Genomic DNA, 19,864 nt, shown 5'->3' on the forward strand with positions numbered 1-19,864 from the left:
ATTCAAATATGCTAGTATCATTACTATCCTCAGCCCTGAGCACGGATGTCACACAGTTGCGCAATTGTTTTTAGTACGGATGGGTTCGTCTTAATTCCCACAACGGTCCGTCGCCCGTGTAAATAGGTGCTAAGGTAAGGGCTCTTAAATAGAAGGAAGTCCAGGTTCTGCCTCATCCTGGAGTATACTCTCTCTGTAGTATCTTGTTTCCTTAGGCAAGGGCTGTCACAGTGAAGTTCGCAGGGTGGTTGACACCGCTGGCTTTCCAAGAACCAAAGATTGTGAGGAAGCCCGCATCCTCCCAAAATCCGCAAATCTGGAGCGCTTCGGATATCCCTGGGTAGACTTCAGGCCGGTAGAGGCCGAAAACACAAATGTATAAAAACAGGCAGCAGTTAGGGACTTTCACGGATCTTCATCATAACAGTAACAATGGCAGCAGACGTTCACGCGTACTGTTACTTGCCAGGAACCGTGCAAATACTCATGGCCTCGCTTAACTATTTCAACACCACGAGGTTGCTACCTTCTTTTACAACTGAAGAATCCGAGAGGCCTACGGGCTAGCAACTTTCATGTGTTCTGTCCCAAACAAGTCCTGCCCCTAGCGCCCAGAGGTCTGCGCCTCCCCGATCCCGCAGAGCTTCCAGGCTGCCGCCCCGCGCCCCTCAGCGCTCTCCGGCTGTGGACCGCTTCCCCGGTCCCCCGCCCCGCCGTGGCCCTCGGCCCCACCTCCCCGTCCACCCTCCCGGGCAGCTCCGCCTCCCCGCCCCTGCCCGTCGAGCTCCGCCCCAGCCCCCGGGCTCCTCCCCGGCCGACCCGCCACGCCCCTGGGCTCCTCCTCTCCGCTCCGCCCCCGGCCCTTGGCTCCACTTCTCCCGCCTGCGGTGGCCCGCGTTTGGTTGTTAAGGTCCACCGGCGCGCTAGCCGTTCCGCGACCCGCGGAGTCCGCGTCGCCAGACCGCCCAGCTCGCGTCTCCGCGTCCGGCGCCGCTGCGCCCCCTCCTCCGAGTAAGTTCCTCCTGGCGCGCCCATCCCGCGTGCACCCTCGCTGAGTGGGCTTTCCCGACCGCTGGGGTTAAAAGAAATAAAAGAAATAAAAGCAGTCGGCATTTAGGGACTTTAAAATTGTTCCTGGGCTTGCGCTTCCAGTTCTCCGAGAGTTTCCGGAGTGAAAGTGGGAGCGAGTGTGTGTAAGTGGGAGTGCGTAAGAGTGTGTGCAGGAGCGCACAGACTCGGAAACTCCGGGGAGTTTCACCCAGTTCCTGCGTTGTCATGAGAATCCTAGGTCCAGGACTAGGAACCCTCACCGACTTGGGCCAGCTTTTTAACTTCCACCTCCTGCTCACAGCCACACTCGCCATTCCTTCCTTCCTTCTGTGGAATGGCTCCCGCTATGTGTCACGTCCTCTTGGTAACCAACCGCACATGCTGAGAAAGGATTGCCCGGGTTATCAGGATGCCCCAGATTGCAGACTGAGTTGCTGGTCTGAGATTGTAATCTAATTCTGCATTGTAAAACGGGCAAGGACCAGGAGTTTTTCTTTGAGATTTTTCAATGGAGATTTCCTTTGGGGAATAAAGTTGTGTGCACGTGTTTGTGTGTGTACACGAGCCTACTTATGGCATTCCAGCCCTAGCACCTGCTGCAAGAACACCTGATGAGTTCCCAGGCTTCCTGGGCCCAAGGTTGCTGATACTTAAGACCAGATTGCCTGACCAGGCATGGGCGCCTAAAAGGTGTTCATTCGTTCAGCAACACCATGTGTCTAGATCAACACCTAGCACTAAGGAACAGTTTCAGTGCCCTGTGTTGAAACAAAAATGTTTAGGTTGCTTAAAACTGATCGTTCCATTATCCATAAATTAATTTTATTGGGGAGGGGGTAAGCCACTACTCTCAATGCAGGGTACATATTTCTATATTTTAAAAAATTGATAGCTTTGCCATCATAACAGTATTGTACTTCATTCAATCTACAAAATAGTCTCTTCATCTATAAAATGATTGCCTGGTTTCTTAGGTCCCATCTAAGTTCTAGTTCTAATAGTCTGTGTTTTCTACATCTGTTTACTCTTCCTGTTTTTTTTTTTTTTTTTTTTGGTTGTGTTGGGGATTGAACCCAGGGCCTTGTGCCTGCAGGCAAGCACTCTACCAACTGAACTACATCCCCAACCCCTCTTTTTTTTTTTTTTTTTTAATGTAACATTTTATTAAATAAAGTTTGAACACAGGCCCATTTATTTATGTATTACCATATGTCTTGCTTTAGGGTTAGGCTAAATATTTACTACCTGGCCTTTTAAGAAAAAGTTTGAAGTCTGCTGATACAAAGTAACCTGAAGAAAAGTAAAAACATCAAACAGTCAATAATGCTATGACAATAGAGAATGTCTGAGACTATTTATAGTCTTGCTGTGTTCTTGCTATGAAAATAGAATATCCATAAAATTTCTCCCACTTTCTTGACAAGAATTCACTTAAGAGATGCTGGTAGAAAAATGACATTTTTGAGTAGAAAGTGTTCCCTGAGGTATCAGTATAACAAAACTATGTGACTAAAGGAAATAACCAGAACAGTCTTTTTTTTTTTAAACTGGGGATTGAACTCAGAGGCACTCAACCATGGAGCCACATCCCCAGCCCTATTTTGTATTTTATTTAGAAACAAGGTCTCACTGAGTGGCTTAGCACCTCACTGTTGCTGAGGCTGGCTTTGAACTCTCCTTCCTCTTGCTTCAGCCTCCCCAGCTGCTGGGATTACAAGTGAGCGCTGTTCCTGGCTAACAGGGTAGTCTTTAAGGAACCATTTTACATTGGTATATGAAAGTTAAGAGCTGATAAATCACTTTAAGTGCTGCTTATCTTAGAAGATATTTTTATCTGTTTTGAACTCTGCATTACACAAAAGTGTTTCCACACCGTTTTAACTAAGGAAACATTATACTTTGCAATGTAAACATATGACTCCATCTCTCTTTAATAAAGAAATAATTATCACACTTAATTAAACACCTGAAAACATTTATTGCCACCTTCTAATTAGGTCTGTCATGGGAAATTAAGTCAGCAATTTATCGTTAATAATCTACCTAGTAACATAAGTATCTTTTTTGTGGATTTTTTGGATGTATATTTCCCTCCATATACATTAATCACCCCTGTGGCCCACCTTTTGAGTTTTAACCTCTAATTTGAATCAGTAAAGTTTAGGGAAGTGGACTACCTCATCTCTCTGTAAAACCTTAGGTATTGAATGTTTTGCATTAAACTCTTTGCATTAACAAACGTAGGCTTTACAAGCTATTAAATTCTTCTGGATTACTTGAGGATTTAAGAATAAGTCATTGAATATAGGATAGTTCCACCAAAAGTATAATAATCATGCACAAATGGACCTTATAAACATTTTCTTCAAGAGATTTTTTACTCTATTGTGCCTTTTGTTCTGATGAGTTTAAATTGAGTGAGAAGAAGGGTTGTGTGATTTGGAAGTCTTCTCATCTACATTGTCTTAATTTTCCATTTCTGATTACTTTGCTAGATGTAGTCTCCATCTGGGTATTGAGATGTCATGAGGAATGGCAGAAACCAGGGTGGACACCCTGCATGGGCCAAGCAGAGAGTATTTTATGATACTTATTTTTTTGCAATTTTCCTTCTGTTGAAATTGGAGGAAAGGGCGTGTGGCGAGAAGCGATTACATTCAAACTGTACTCATTAGGAAATGCCAAGGTGGGGGAGGAGTGAATTTCTACATGGTTTATGACTTGGAGAACTTCAAATAGTTAATACTTGGAGTTGAGTTGCCACAGTGCCAGGCACTGCAGCAGTCTCAGAGTTAATTGATCCAGTTAATTCACTTCTGCTGGGAGTAACCCTACGTGGAAATAACACTTCTTGGAGATTTCATTAGTACTCAGAATACAGCTTTGCTCCTCACCATGTAGCATGGAGTCCATTCACTAACCTTCCCATTTTTGTATGGTACTGTTGAAAGGATTGAACACAGGGTAATTTCCAGGAGGCAGGAGAGAAATAACAGTGACCAATAAGTGCCACCAGTTTCCGTATGGAAAGGAAAGGGAGGTGGGTAGGAGTATTAGTGGAACCCCAGTACCAAGGGCCCGGATTTGGGCAATGAGGACATGCATAGGGCCAACCTGGATGGCACTGTGGACAGTTCACTCCATTTTGGTCTTCTCGGGGATCTGGCTCTGATACAAGTGAAGGGAAGGCACTGTGTAGTGCTAGATCGACTTTTATCACCTTGCCCGTCCTCATACCGCCCACTTCCTGCACTTAATACCAAATGCACACAGTATGAATTCAATCAATATCAAAAAGGTGTTCTGAACACCCCAACCTTCATGTTTCCCTCTAGCTGGGAGTTCACTTCCTGCTGCTCTTACCATCTCTCGTTTTGATGACTGTGTCCCTGGAGTCTGAAATGACTGCATTTCTTGACTTTTGTCCTTCAGTGGTGCTGCCCAATAGCTGAAAATGAGTAATTCGAGGAGGATAAAAAAAAAAAAATGTAAATCAGGTCAAATAGTATGTAGTGGAAGTCGGTTGTTAGTCTATCTTCCAACCTGAAGAGGAGAAAATGAGTTAAAAGTGAAGGGTGGGTAATAGTAGAATGTCAGGGACAAGAGGCACCACAGAAACAATCTGGCTCATGGTCTTAGACCATCACATTTGGGGTTATTTAAGTTTATAGGCATCCAGTTCCCCAATCCAACTTGTAGGAAGTGAGCACCATTCATTCTTGCAGTGGGTATTTAGTGGGCACCTACCATGTGCCTGGTATTGCACAACCCTCTCTTACTTACATGAAGGCCTGGAATCTGAGCGGCAAGTTATTTATGCAAAGAAGAATGCTGGTATGAAAGGGTCCCTGAAGGTAAGTTTATAATGGCAAAAACGGGTTTGGAATTTTCTTTTGTTTCCTGAAGGCAGGTGCTTACTTAGGATGGTAAAACCATTTTCAAAGTATTTTTATTTTTTGTTAATTAGAAACTGAAATAAGAACATTTCTTCCTGTGTCTGTTAAAATTATCAGTGGTGTAGCAGCAATAAACTTGATTCCGTAGGATTTTGTTTTCTTGGACTTTCACATCAGGCATGGAAGCTACCTGAGAAATTTGTTTACAGATATCATGGGCTCAGCGATAATCAAATGATACTTACATTATTCTTTCAGGGAACAGTTGTTTTTTCTCTAGAAGCACATATTTATGACATAGAAGCAGAGTAACTAAGGTTCAGGATTGGCTGCAAAACTAGATGGATGTCAATGAAGTTATTTTCCTGGGGTTGCACCCCCTGCTTTGTTTCTCATATGGGAGATATGAGAGTTCACATATGGTAGGCAAGCATTCTACTGCTCAGCAACATACCCAGGTTGCCTTGAACTTGGGCTCCTCCTGCTGCAGCCTCCTGAGTAGCTGGGATTGCAGGAGTGTGCTACCATGCCTAGTATTGCCCTTTTTTCTTACAGAACAAAGAGGTTTATAGACCAATCTGGTAATATTTCTGCAGAGGGACTGGAGGCTGGCTAGACAAATAGTTCTTCTCTACCAAAAAGAAAAATAGAAGGGTCAGGAGGTCACCCTAAGCTAGCTTGTGAACAAATCTAGGTTAGTTTTCTTTAACGGAGAATGGTATTCAGTTCAGATTTTCATATGTAAGTTTTCTTAACATTGAGAATCAAGATGACTATAATCAAGAAGAGGTGGGTTCACATGACTTTATTGAAATCAGCTGCTCATGTCTCAGCTACCACTGGCTGGCTGTGACTTTGAACAGTCTACTTCAGCTCTCTGATACTGTTTATTCAAGTTTGAGGACAGTATTTACATTATAGGATTGCTGTGTGGATGAAACCAAAACATTCCTCTCCTGTTGTCAGTGGGTGGAATGTGCCCAGCCAGTGGTAGACTTTGCTGATTTGGCCAAATAGGTCTCATTACAAGAAGATAGTGATAATACTGGGCATAGTGGAGCAGGGAGGGAGAGTGGTAACTTGTACCATATGTGCTTTTGGTATGAACTTTTTTTTTTTTTTTCTCTAATGATGCCAGAGGAGCCCAGAGAATAGGTTGAGTATAACACAGTTTCAGTGATTCCCAGCTGTAGGGTCACATGATTATATACTGGAAATGTTGCTGCCACTGCTCCTCAAGATAAATGAGCCAGAACGGGGCATTTGGGTGCTAAGAGTCTGAGAAGAGCCTTGTTACCAGGTAAACCTCCCTGTACAGGAGGGAAGCTTTGAAAGATCTCTTCCAATTAAGCTGTGAATAGTTGGTTGACCCTTCATAGCTCCCATGTTTAAAACAGTTAGAGCTGAATTCAGATTGTCCAAGACAGGCAGCTGCCTTTGGTGTCACAGAGGGACTTGGGCTGGGGAGTCTCACCAGAGGTCTTGTGTTCTGGGAGGCAGAAGCAGGGATGCATCCCCAGGATTATCCATCGCCGCAGCTCTTCTGGGGACATGGTACTCAGCAAGGCACATAGTAACTCTTGAATGTTTGAAGGGAGCCAGAGAGGAGGAGACCAGCCCAGCTGGCCAAGCCTGGCTCTTCCTCCTTTAAACCAAGTTCATTTACCTCGAGCCTTCCCTACTCCCAACCCTTATTTTAAAAAATGAGATTCTTATAACACATCTGTCAAAAAAAAAAAAAAAAAAAAAAAAGGGGGGGGGATGTGGAGGTTGTGCTGTGCTGTGGAGACCTGACTGCCCTCGTGCTGTGCTGTCTTGGGCTCTTCGTTTGACTGTGTTCAGACCCACACAAATGCAGACACACAGGCCCGGCCCTTGGTACAGTGCTGACAATGGATTCAAAGTTCAGGGCAAGTTTTGATGACTCAGACTTTAAGAAGTAGCCTATACCTGATGCCGTCATTCTGCAATCAGGAAATGACTCCTTTATTTTTTCCTTTTTCTCTTTAAGGAAATGAACTTTGGGAGATGGCCGGTGTTTGGTTAAATACTGATTTTACCTTTTTGGTGCAGAGATAGGTCCCCCAGTGACTCACGGAGTGTACCTGGGAGAGGTGAATGAGCTCAAGCCTCCCCAGCTTCCGGTGATGACCTCTGTTTGCACATACCTGGCCATTTGCTCCTTTGGTTTTATGGCCTGAAATAACTGATAGTATCTGAAGGAATGACTGCTATTATTTGCCAGGGTAAGACACTGTATAAATAGGGATCCCCTAAGGGAGTAAGGAGTCCCTGCCCTGAGTACTTGTGATTCTTATTGCCTTCACAGAAGGAAGGCTCTGCCCAGGTGGCAGTTTGAGAACATGATTACCTGGACAGCCCCAAAGGTGATACACTTTGAACTTGTCCAGTGTGCTGTCTTTTGGGGCTCATCTGGGATGGCAGCTTCCAGCCTGACTGTATAAATCATTCACCTGGGAGCTTGATTGAAAGGTGTAGACTCTTGGGCTCCCACCTACCAAGGGCCTGGCCTGGGAATTTGTATTTCTGCACCCAAACCTACCCACCAATGCATATGTTGACAAGCAGGTCAAGAACAAAAAAATGTCTACTGAAAGTAATAGTGATATCCCACAACTAGATCCAGGAATTGAAAGCCATGAAATGGAGCCATTGGAGGATCTTTAGTTGAGAATCTAGATTTCAGTCACTGACAGTGCTGACATCAATAAAGCTAGGGTGCTGACTTGAGGACACCTCAGGTTTGTGGATTACTAATCTGAAATGCTTCCCTTTTCTCAAGCATGGCACATGTTTGGAAGAGCCCAAGCTTAGCCCAAGACTCAGAGTTGCCAAATGGCCTCTCTTCCCTGCCCCAGGCCTGCTCTGTCTCCTGAGGTCTTGGCATCTCCAAGAATAATCTGTCTCCTTTTCAAGAGTGCCCCTCTCACTTCAAAATGGTAGGCAACAGGAAAATAGAAAACACATTTTTTTTTTTTTTTTTTCTTTGAAGCCATCTCGCTATAACTTCCTCCTCCTTCATCTTCTTTTTTGGGGGTTGATGGGGGAGGGGAGGTTGTGCCAGTTCTTGCGACTTTCTTCCTGTTACTGAATTTTGGTCAGTTTTCGATTTATCATTCTAATGGGAGTCATGGAAATTATGAATAATAAAGGTCTGCTACTGATGATCCATAGTACCAATTATAGTAGAACTGTTGCTTTTTCCCTGTAGGTTTAAATATTTGATTTGGGACCCAAAAAATATGAAAATGGATTAATTTGTGTCTTGCTTCAGCCTTCTTCTCTAGCCAGCCATCTTCCAGGTTGTTGCCCCACAGTAACACATCAGGCCTTCCCTCATCCCCATTTGGAATTGAGGCAGAGGCTGGAGGTTGAGACAGATGGCAGGGGCAGAGAAAGAACCCCCCCACTCTTGCTGGTGCAGGCCTTGATTCTGAGTACCCTGCAAGCATATCCACTCCTCGTTTTACCCTTTTTCCAGTCTTTTTGAAGTTTGATTCTCTTTTATGGTTGCCATTAGTATTTGTACAGTCATGATAATAGTGTAGTATATCAGTGTTTTAGTTTGTCAGGACTGTTATAAACAAAATATCATGGACTCTGTGACTTAATGTTTATTTTTTTCTCAGTTGTGGAGGCTGGACGGTCAGGATGTCAGCAGGTTTTGTTTCTCTGTGGCCATCTGGCCACCTTCCCTCTGTGTTCTATGGGATTTTTTTTCTCTGTGTGAACTTCCCTGGTGTCTCTCCCTCGTCTTCGGCACCAGTCATATTGGATTAAATCCCCACCTTATGACCTCATTTAGTATTAATGATCTCTTTATTAAAGATTTAGCTCTCAATATAGTCACAGTAGGGGTCGAAGCTTCCATATATGAGTCTAGAGGGGACACAATTGAGTCCTTAACAGTTCCTTTTGTAAAGGGTTTTACAAATACCCTTTGTATTATGATTGTCTTATGGTTTATTTCTTTTCTTTTTTTCTGTGTACCTCTTTTACTGGTGTATTACAGTTGTACATAATGTGGGATTTGTTGTTACATATTTGTATATGCATATAATATAACAATATAATTTGATCAGTATCTCTCCCAAGTGCTTCCCTCCTCCCTCCTCCCACCCCCTGGTCACTTTCCTCTACTCATCTCCCTTTGATTTTCATGAGATCCTGGCCACCCCTTCCCTACTTTCTTTTTCTTTTTCCTCTCTTGCTTTCACAATGAGAGAAACATGACCCTTGTTTCTGAGTTTGGCTTATTTCACTTAAAATAATAGATTCTAGTTCCATTCATTTTCCTGCAAATGAAATAATTTCAATTTTATTTATGTCTGAATAAAACTCCATTGTGTATCTGTATTACATTTTCTTTATTCATTCATCCATTGATGGATGCCTAGGCTATTGTGAATTGTGCTGCTATAAACATGGGTATGCATATATCACCATAGTATGATAAATACCAGGAAGTGGCTTGCTGGGTCATATGGTGATTTCATGCCTAGTCTTTGAGACGCCTCTATACTTATTTGCATAGTGATTGCATTAATTTACAGTTTCACCAGCAGTGTAAAAGTGTACCATTTTCTTCCCATCCTCTCCAGCGTTTGTTTTCTTGATGACTGCCGTCTGATTGGTGTGAAACGAAATCTCAGTGTAGTTTTGATTTACATTTTCCTAAGTGCTAATGATGTAGAACATTTTTATATATTTGTTGACCATTTGTATTTTTTCTTTTGAGAAGAATCTGTTTAATTCATCTGCCCATTTATTAATGGGGGTTTGTGGGGGGGGGGCGTTGGTGTTAATTCTACTTGTTTAGCTGCTACAGATCATTATTATTTTTTGCCTTAAAATAATTACCTTTTGAAGACAATTAAAATAGGAAAAAACTTTTTGTATTAACTTTTTATATTAACTACTTATTAACTAAATTTGGAGCTTATCATTTTTAATGTAGACCTAAGGTTTACATCTGGTATTTTTCTTTTTTTTAAAATTTTTTTCTTTCTGCAGTGCTGGGGATTGAACCCAGGGCCTTGTGCTTGTGAGGCATATCTGGTACCTTTTTTGTCATTCACCATGAGCTTCCTTTACTATCTCTTATAGATCAGATCAGATTCTCTCAACTTCTCTGGTGTCTCTGCATGTCTTAATTTCCTCTAAGAAGGACACCAGTCATATTGGAATAGGACCCACTGGAATGAGTTCATTTTAACTGACTCATCTCTAATGAGATGATTCAAATGTAGCCATATTCTGAGATACTGAGGGTAAGTCTTCAACATATGAATTTTGGGGAATGGCTTAGTTTGTTCATGCTACTATAACAAAATACCTGACGCTGGGTAATTTATCAAGAAAAGAAATTTATTCACAGTTCTAGAAAATCCAGATCAAGGTGCCCTATTCAGTGTCTGATGAGAGCTGTTCTTTGCTTCCAATATACCTTTTTATGTCCTCACATGGCAGAAAGGGAAAAAAGGAATGTACGATGTGTCCTTACATAGCAGAAGAGATGGAAGATGGAAGGGCATGGTACTCTCTTCCGTGTCATCTATAGGACAGGAATCCAGAGGCAGAGCCTTGTGACTTAATCACTCTTCAAAGACCCCAGCTCTTAATACCTTCTCTGTGGCGTTTGCATTCCAACATAGGAACTTTAGAGGGACATATACATTCAGACCATAGCTGAAGGGAATCAGTTTATTCCATGGCTGTCAGGATGCTTTAGATGCAGGTAAAAGAATGCCCAACTAACAATGGTCTGAATAGTAAAGACATTTAATTATCTATATGAAGAGTAATCTGGGGTTGGGTCAGTGGCTTAAACTGTGTCCTCTAAGATCAGGTTCTTTCTATCCTGCTGCCCTCCCATCATAGTACGTTACCTTTTATCTGCAGACCTGCTTCCTCATGGGTAGTAAATGGCTTCCTCTGCAATGGGTGGCACTCACCAACCTCATTTAAAGACAGGAAGTGTGTGCATATATGTGGAGGGCATGACACAGGGGTGACAGTGATAAATTGGTTTTCTTGCATTTATCTTCTTTCATCAGAAGATAATTTTTTCCTAAAACCTCTGTAGATCTCATTGGTTAGAACAAAGTCATAGCTTCCCCAAGTCACAGCTTCAGGGGAAGCTGTGAAAGGTATTAGTGAGCCTTGAGGGAGAACCCTATCATGGGAACCTCTCCTGGCTGTGCCACTAAGAAGAAGGGGGAGGGATGTGGTTATTGGGTAGACAAATAGCATCTGCTTTTTTCCCAGGATCCCATGCCTAGAGGCTGCCTGCTAAGGCCACACTATTCCTGATTATAATAATGCCAGGTTTTATTGGATTTAAAACTAAACACCATGATGGTAATTGGGAGGGAAAAAAAACCAATGGTTTGGAAGGTGTTGAAAATCACATATACTTAATTACTGCTGGCAGTGACTTTTATGTTCAAGATCATGGGTTTATAAAAATAACACTACTTATTTTGGAAGAAGTATCCTGCATTCAAACCCAGAACATGTCTATAAAATAGAGTTCCTAGTTGGGTGTGGTGGTGCATGCTTGTAATCTCAGCAGCTCAGGAGGCTGAGGCAGGAGGATCTCAAGTTCAAAGCCAGCCTCAGCAAAAGCGAGGCGCTAAGCAACTCATTGAGACCCTGTCTCTAAGTAAAATACAAAATAGGACGGGGGATGTGGTTCAGTGGCCGAGTGCCCCTGAGTTCAATCCCCAGTCTCCCCACTCCCCTGCAAAAAAAAAAAAAATAGAGTTTTCTTTGTTTCTGGAAATGTTTACCACCCCAGTAATTATGGCAAACACTTATCACGTACTTATGATAGACCAGGCACTGTGCTAAGTGCTTTGTACACATAATCTTCATCTTGAGAATCGATCTATGAGAAAAGCACTATTGTCAAACCTCATTTACAGAAGCTGGGGTTGTGGCTCAGTGGTAGCATACTTGCCTAGCACGCTAAGGCCCTGGGTTCGATCCTCAGCACCACATAAAAAAATAAAATAAAGATATTATGTCCACCTTTAAAAAAAAGAAAACACCTCATTTACAGATGAGGAAATTAAACAACATGCTGTGAACCTGAGATTCACACCCTGGCAGCTCAGCCGCCTCCCATATTTGTGCTCTGAACGGCTACAGGGTGTTACCTCTCAGTAAAACTGTCACAGACCCCCTCATTTCTGGACTCTCAAAGACTGTTACTTCTCCAACCAATCTAGTTGTACTACATAGTTTGACTACCTGTTACAATCTTGACAGTTTGTTGTTTTCAATAGTAGAAAGATGAACCACACACTCTGAGTGTGAGATACGCAATCTCACGTCTGAGAGCACCCAATGCCTAAAAGATTTTGCAATTCCACTAGATGTCCAAGAGGTCTGTTATTTTGAATTGAGATTACCATTGAGATATTATGCAGAATATCCTTTGCTCTATGCCTCTGAAAATACGTTGATATGTTGTGTCAAATTTTAATCCAAACTGTATATGAAATCATTTTCCTTGAACACAGGAAGGACATTGAAACAGAATCCAGAAGATGCTGGCTCTTGGCTGCTTCTGCTGGATCCTGAAGCTCTTCTACCCAACATTTGGCAATTCTTTCTATCAGTTGCCTGTTGTCATGCTGACAAGCCTAGATTTTGTTAACACTTTTTTTTTAAACCTTTTTATTGTAAAGTAAAACACAAATACCAAAATTCCACACAGCTTAATGAATTATTATAAGACAGAACCCACAACAACCGCACTGAGATCAAGAAATAGAACTTTACCAGTGCTCCCCTTAGCCCCTCAGCCCATCCCAATCACATCTCCCTCTCTGTTTATTTATTTATTTTTTATTATTTTTATTTGGCTTTTAATTGTTTACAGACTACATTTTGATTCATTGTACACAAATGGGGTACATAATTTCATTTCTATGGTTGTACACAATGCAGATTCATACCATTCGTGTAATCAATCACGTACACAGGGCAATGATGTTTGTCTCATTCCACCATTTTTCATACCCACCTCCCTCTCATTTTCTTCTACATATTCTAAAGTTCCCCAATTATTCTCTCATTCCCCACTGCCAGCCCCATTACATATCATCCTGCACTTATCAGGGAAAACATTCAACCTTTGGTGTTTTGGACTTGGCTTATTTCACTTAGCATGATATTCTCCAATTCCATCCATTTATTTGCAAATGCCATAATATTATTCTTCTTTATGGCTGAATAGTATTCCATTGTGTATATATACCAGAGTTTCTTTATCCATTCATCTGTTGAAGGGCATCTAGGTTGGTTCCACACTCTAGCTATTGTGAACTGAGCTGCTATAAACATTGATGTGCCTTTTACTCTACATATTCCCTTATCACCCTCTTTTCTTAAAAAAATAAAATAAAATAATAATACAGATTATTTGTGGAAGGACCTGGGCTGTGATCTGTAGTTTCCCACAGTCTTGATGATAAGACACATGCTGTTGATGCAGCTCCACTTGTTCCTTTGCCCTCTGTCTCCTGCATCTGGATCTAGAAGTTGATCAGATTCAGGTTCCATCCCTTTGGCAAGACTGCAGGTGGTGGTTTTCGCTGGAAGGTATGTGAGGCCTTGTTTTTTTCCACACTTTTGATGTAAGCAGCTATCGAGCCTTAGTGTCTAGATCTATGAATGCATCCGGGATTGCAGAAATGGTGATATTCAAATTCTGTCATTTTAATTTTATTGGTAACTAGGGTGATTTTATAAGAGGAGACTCTCCTTTTGTTTGTTATTTGATGTGACCTTTTTTCCCTTTCCTTCTTAGCCTATTAGGAACTGCCCCAATCCCTTTTGACTCTTGTCCCGTTAGGTGAGACTTTTGCCTCAGACCAGCTGTGCTCACAGGGGCAGGCTCTTCCCCTGAGCAGGTGTGTGGGTGCAGCACCGCAGGCCCCAGGCTGTCCTGCGGACCCACTGAGGTCATATGGTACAATTCACACAGGAAAAGCAGAATAAATGTTTATTTCTTTTGATTTATCCAGTTTTCAAAAATTGATTTCCATTCATTCTCAGAAGGTTGATCATTACGGTTGTTTTTCTTTGCATTTAAAAAAATCATTATGAGTTTATGGAATTAAATATTTTAGATGGGTTTCAATCCACTGAAATTTTGATTTTTGCCAAGATTCAAATTATTCCATTATTGACTGATGGACCAGTGGGAGCCTCTTCCACTTGGTTCTTGAGAACTTGGGACATGACCTTAGTAATCTTGAGAACTTCCTGCTGTTTGGTTATGTTAAGGTGATCCAGGTTTATATTGTACATTTCCTGCCCACACCAAGAACTAGCCATTTCTCCAAGAATCTCACATTCTTTCTGAGAAAAGGTGTTTCAGGATCATAATCCAGGCACTAGGGATGCTCATTCACTGCAGTGGCTATTATTTTTAGTCCTTTTCACTGGTCAGAGCTGGATAAAATGCATGCATTTACATACAAACATATATACTCTCATAAAGATAAAATACTTTGTGAGTTCATATTGATATCTCCAGTTCAAGTTTAAGACTACAGAGTTTTTGTTTAACCTCTTACATATTCCATTTCTATTTCCTTTCTCTCATGCTTAGAATCCTGGGTTTTTTAGTCATAGGAGAGAGAAAAGGGCAGTCATATAATTACCCATTTGGTTGTCCCATATTACATACAACAGTTTCTGAATAACAACATAAATACTATAATTACTAACTATAATTACTGAAAAACAGTAGAAGTAATTGTTTTGGCATATGCCATACTCATTCTTCCCCAGTTGTTTTCTTTTAATGGTTGACTCTCTGTTGTCAGATCAGACAGCCATTACATACTGAAGTATCTGCCTTTTAATATTCATTTAGTTTTATTTCTACAGGTAGCTGTATGCATCATGCTTATCACCAGTTTTCATGTCAGTGACTCTAGAGATTTCAATTAAAGCCCTTTCTCTAGTATATCTAGTAAGTTGGAGGCATGGAAATAATTTCTTTATAACACTTTGTGATCTTTACAATTAAAGTTAGTTTTTTTTTTTAAGATATAAAATCCTTGGATCACATTTTCTTTCCTTGAGAATTTTCAATATGTTACTCCATTTTCTTTTGACATAAAGTATTGTTGTTCAAAAGGTCTCATGATGACTATTTCATTTTCTTTCCCTCTATATGATCTACTCAGCACTTTTGGGAATATCAACTGTATATCTGTTTCATTCAATCTGCTGCATACCTAGCCTTCCAAATACTGGAATTAGCAAGTGATTATGTTACCAATTCTGAGTTTATGATATGGTCAGTCCTGGTGCTAAATAATATCTTCTTCCTGTTAACCCACAATAATCTCAGTACTATAGCTTTTTTTTTTTTTTTTTTTTTTTTTTTTTTTTTATCTTCGTAACCTCAGCTGAGCCTTGTAAAGTGTACGTAGCACTAAATATATGCTTGTTTTTGAGTGTTGTGGAAGGATGTGGGCTTTTTTCCTGTCCTCATTAGCCTGTCAGGAACTGCCCTATTCCTTTTCACTCTTCTCCTTCCACTGGGAAAGGCTTTTGCCTCAGACACAGCTGTGCTCACTGAGGCCAGCTTTTCCCTGAGCAGGTGTGTGGGCGCAGTACCATGGATTCTGGGTTGTCCTGTGGACTCAAGGTGAGCTTGCCAGACTGACTTTTTATTTTATTGTATTTTCAGGACTAGCAGTACATAGGGAACCCACCACTCCTCCAGAACATCTGATGCCTTGGTGAATACCAGTGTGGTACCTGTGCCTGTTTGCTTGTACCTTTGTCCATACCTTCACCTCTTACCTCCTGGGTTTTAGGGCCCATAATTTGGTCTTTGCGGGACCTTTCTTTTCTGACCACTGTTGTGTCACTTAATGCTCAGTCCCTGCCTCCCCATACAGACCCTTTGTTGCTGCTGGACTCTCCTTTCCTGTCTGATCTTTTTGCTTGGCTGTCAGAACCTATGACTTTTTATTAATTAAATTAACTAAATTAATAAATGCTACAGTTAAAATATTAAAAAAAAAAAAGAGAGAACCTATGGCAGGCATTACAAAATGGGGACCTCTGGCCCCATGTGACCCAGATGCATTTTGTTCCACTTACACACTGTTTAGCTTTTAAAATTTAAATGTCAGTAGGACCTGTGCTAAAATTTGGCCAAAGCCTCTGTTTCTCCCTCTTTTATTGCCCTGGTCAATGGCGCATTTCATTTACCTGCCTTGATTCCTTAGACTGTTGAGTTGGTGGTCTCTGAATGTCCGTATCTTATTCTTCTCAAAGCCCCAGGGCGTAATCTTGGGCTGCCAGGTTACACACTGACTTGCACTAGTTCAGTGAGCGTTGTTGACCTGGTTCTGCCTGTTTAGATCCTGGCCTGTGGGCCACATAGACCTCTTTCTTTCTTCCGTTTGAGTACCCCATCACATGTGATAACAGGAAACAAAAACCAGGCTAGTGATATGTAGCTTTTAAAACGTTCAACCTACAGAAGTAACAATGAGAATAATCAAGAAGTGATGGAATCATGGCTCTTACCTGATGGAGGGAATGCTGAAGTGATCCCTTATTTCAAGAATCAAGAGAATCTGATGAAATAGCTCCTGGGGCTGGGGAGATAACTCAGTCAGTAGAGTCCTTGCCTTGCAAGCACAAGGCCCTGGGTTTGATCCCCAGCACCACAAAAAAAAAAAAAAAAAAAAAAAAAAAGAAAAAAGAAAAAAAAGAAAAAAAAAGAAAAGGGAACCTTGTAGCCTTAATTATACCAGGGAGATCTCACTTATAACTGGGAGTTGGAGATATGGAAAAGCCACTGTGACTTGAGAATTTGCCCTGATGCCCCACTTTTCTGTTCCTGGTTAGCACACAGAGGAAGGAGGTGTGGAGTGGGGCTCTGTGCTCCTGTGGCTGGTGGCCGCACCCGTGGGAGGCAGCTCAGGAGCCTGACCCACCCTATTGAGTTTTTCCCCAGATCTGATGATTCAGACCTCAATCTAAACAGTCCTAGGAATGGCTGATCCTGAGAACCTCCAAAGACAATAAGGATGTGTAAATAAATGTGACTATTTTCTATTCTGCTTTTATTAATTCTGCAGAAATCATACTGAAGATTTTTTCTTTTTCTTCCTATCCTCAGCTGCCTGGATTTTTGCCTTTTGCCTCTGCAAGAACCACATGTGCTCCTAATGACTCAGTAGTTATTGTGTACTTACTATGTGCAAGGCACCATATTAAGGCCTCCATATACATTGCCAAACTCATCAATAACAGTTTAAATAGATTCTATCATTATTATCCCCATTTTAAAGATGAGGAAACATACCGTAAGACCTTACCCAGGGTCAGTGGCAAATCTGAAATTCTAATCCATTGATTCTTCACCATAGTGCTATACTTCCTCTTGCAGAAACTATCTCTGACTTCATCCAGTCAATGGGCAGGTGCTTTCTGTAGGTCTGTAACAGCTGAGCTTCAGGGGTTGGAGGCAAATCTGGCTACTCTATGAGGTTTAGTGCTTTTAAAAAAAAATTTTTTTTTTGTTTATTGTAGATGGACACAGTACTTTTATTTATTTTTACATGGTGCTGAGGATGGAACCCAGTGCCTCACACATGCGAGACCAACCCTCTACCACTGAGCCACAACCCTGGCACCAAGGTGTAGCTCTTGAGCAGACTTTTCTGAGAGCTATACAGAACCCCTGATTTAGATCCTGCTGCATGAATGGGCAGGGAGTGGGTGTAATACAGATGCAGCTGGGAAATCTCACAACCTCATAGCCCCAGGCTTGCAAACCCATTGTCAGGTCTGCAGACAACTTGAGAGTGGCAAGTCTTGCTGATAACAAGTCAGCAGTGTTACCCACACTTGCTTGTTATCACCTCAACAAAGGGACAGGAAAAGCAGTGTGAAACAAATGTGCCAATTTTCAAACTTGTTAGGCATTCAATTTGGTAGAGAAAGAATTTCAAAGTATCTAAAAATAAGGATTTTGAATTTCTTACTAAATGTGCTATTTCTACATATGTTCTCAGAGTTTTTTCCTTTTATTTTAAAGCTTCTTTTAGTACTCTATAATGGGAAAAGCCCTGGACCATAGTGTACGAAGGTGGCTGTCCAGTGAAAGGCTGGGTAATCTTACTGAGACGTTCAGCCCCTCTGGGCCAGAATTCCACATTTAAGAAATGTGAGATGTGGACTAGATAATCTCCAATCCCTCCCAGGTCTGAAATTGTATAGTTCTGATGTTTATAACCTGTACTTTTCATTATCATTTTAAGCATAGAAACCAGGGGAGGCTGAAGCCACTGGCAGAACCAGAGGGTAGTGCCCTGGGTCCCCTGGGAAGGAAAGCCATCCTACCCTAGTGTGGACTGAGGAATTCTGCACAAGGGGTTAGGGGTGAGAAATCAGAATTCTGGCCCTGAGTCTTCCCAGGAGGCCCCAGAGCTATAAAATGTTGTCCTGAGATACTCCTGTGAGTGATTTATTTTTAGACTATCTTTGTGTTCCCCTTCATTGCTAAGTGACGGTTAGCTATACTTACATATGAGGAAATCGTGCTAAATTATGTCTTACGCTAGAGAGCCATCTGTGACAATATCCAAGAAGCAGATACAAGTGACCACAAGTGAATTCATTTTTGAAGATGAGCAATGGCTGGGGGTATTTAGTTCAATGGTAGAGCACTTGCCTTGCATATGTGAGGCCCTGAGTTTGAGCCCCAGCACTGAAGGAAAAAAAAAAAAGAAAGAAAGAAAAAAAGAAAAACAAAATAGAATGGAAAAAACCTTTAAATGACTTAAAATATGCATCAACTGCTTATGTATGTACAACCATGCTTATGTATGGAATCGTTCTTCCTTGAGATGAAACAGTAGAACAAAGCTGGTCTCTGTGCACTGATATAAATGATCTCCAAGAGAGATTAAATTAAAAAACTAAATAATGATCTCATTACATTAAAAAAGGCTTATTATATTTTGATGAGTGCATAAGCATTTTTTTTTTTTTTTTGCAGAATGAACAATATGCTGTTAGTAGTGGTACTGTGGGTTGGAAAAGGGGAAAGTTTTTATTTTTATTTTATATTATCTGTAGTTCTTAAATTTCATATTAAAAATATATTTAGTGAAGGATGGAATTTAGATTTCAGTTGAGGTTTTGAGGCATTCTAATACTTCCTTGGAAAAATCTGTATAAAAATAGCATGCTGAGAAAAGCAAGGCATGTATAAATACCGCAGACTCCCAATATTAGGTGAACTCCCTTCTTTGCCCTCCTGGGCTTTATATTGCCCTTTTTACAGAACACAGCTCTCTGATGAGTACGTTCTTCTAAACCCAGAAGAGTCAGGGGATCCCCAGTGTCTATTTAAAAAGTCCTGAGGTCAGCTGGGGATGTGGCTCAGTTTAGAGTGCTTGCCTAAGTATGCACGAGGTGCTGGGTTCAATCCCCGGCACTGAAGGCCTGAAGAGCACTGTGGTAGGTGGGTACAGTGTGTGGCCTGACCTTCTGGTTTCTTATTTGGCATGCAGGTAGTGGTCATGGAGGCTCTGGTGCAGAGGTGAACTGTGTACCTGTCAGAAACTGTATTTGATTCGCCAAGTCTCAGTCTTCTCACTTGTAGAGGATCAAATAGAACAGCAAATACAAGACTCCTTGGAGAGGCCCAAAGAACAATACTTGTTTGCTTACTGCCACCCTTCTGTCCATGTCCAGGGCTAGGTCTGATCCTACCCCTCTTTCTCTGCTTGTTTCCTTTGGTTCCCATTGCCAAACCCTTCATACCAACCAGGACACACCTGCTCTTCTCTGCCTGGGTATACCTCAGGTGAGACCTCTCTTGCTTCCTTTGTGCTGGACAA

At 41.6% G+C, this 19,864-nt stretch overlaps 1 protein-coding gene across 1 annotated transcript in view; it reads left to right on the forward strand.

Annotated features, from left to right (window-relative positions):
- The first annotated feature begins 860 nt into the window (after positions 1–860).
- TNFAIP8 (TNF alpha induced protein 8) overlaps positions 861–19,864 on the forward strand; it is a 112,272-nt gene continuing 93,268 nt past the window's right edge. The window contains exon 1 of the mRNA XM_079145697.1: positions 861–1,011. Within this exon, the coding sequence (XP_079001823.1) occupies position 1,011 (1 nt within the window). The 5' untranslated portion in view covers positions 861–1,010. The remainder of the gene's footprint in view (positions 1,012–19,864) is intronic.

The sequence above is a fragment of the Sciurus vulgaris genome (assembly GCF_902686455.1).
Source record: "Sciurus vulgaris genome assembly, chromosome: 6".
NCBI classification, from domain to species: domain Eukaryota; kingdom Metazoa; phylum Chordata; class Mammalia; order Rodentia; family Sciuridae; genus Sciurus; species Sciurus vulgaris.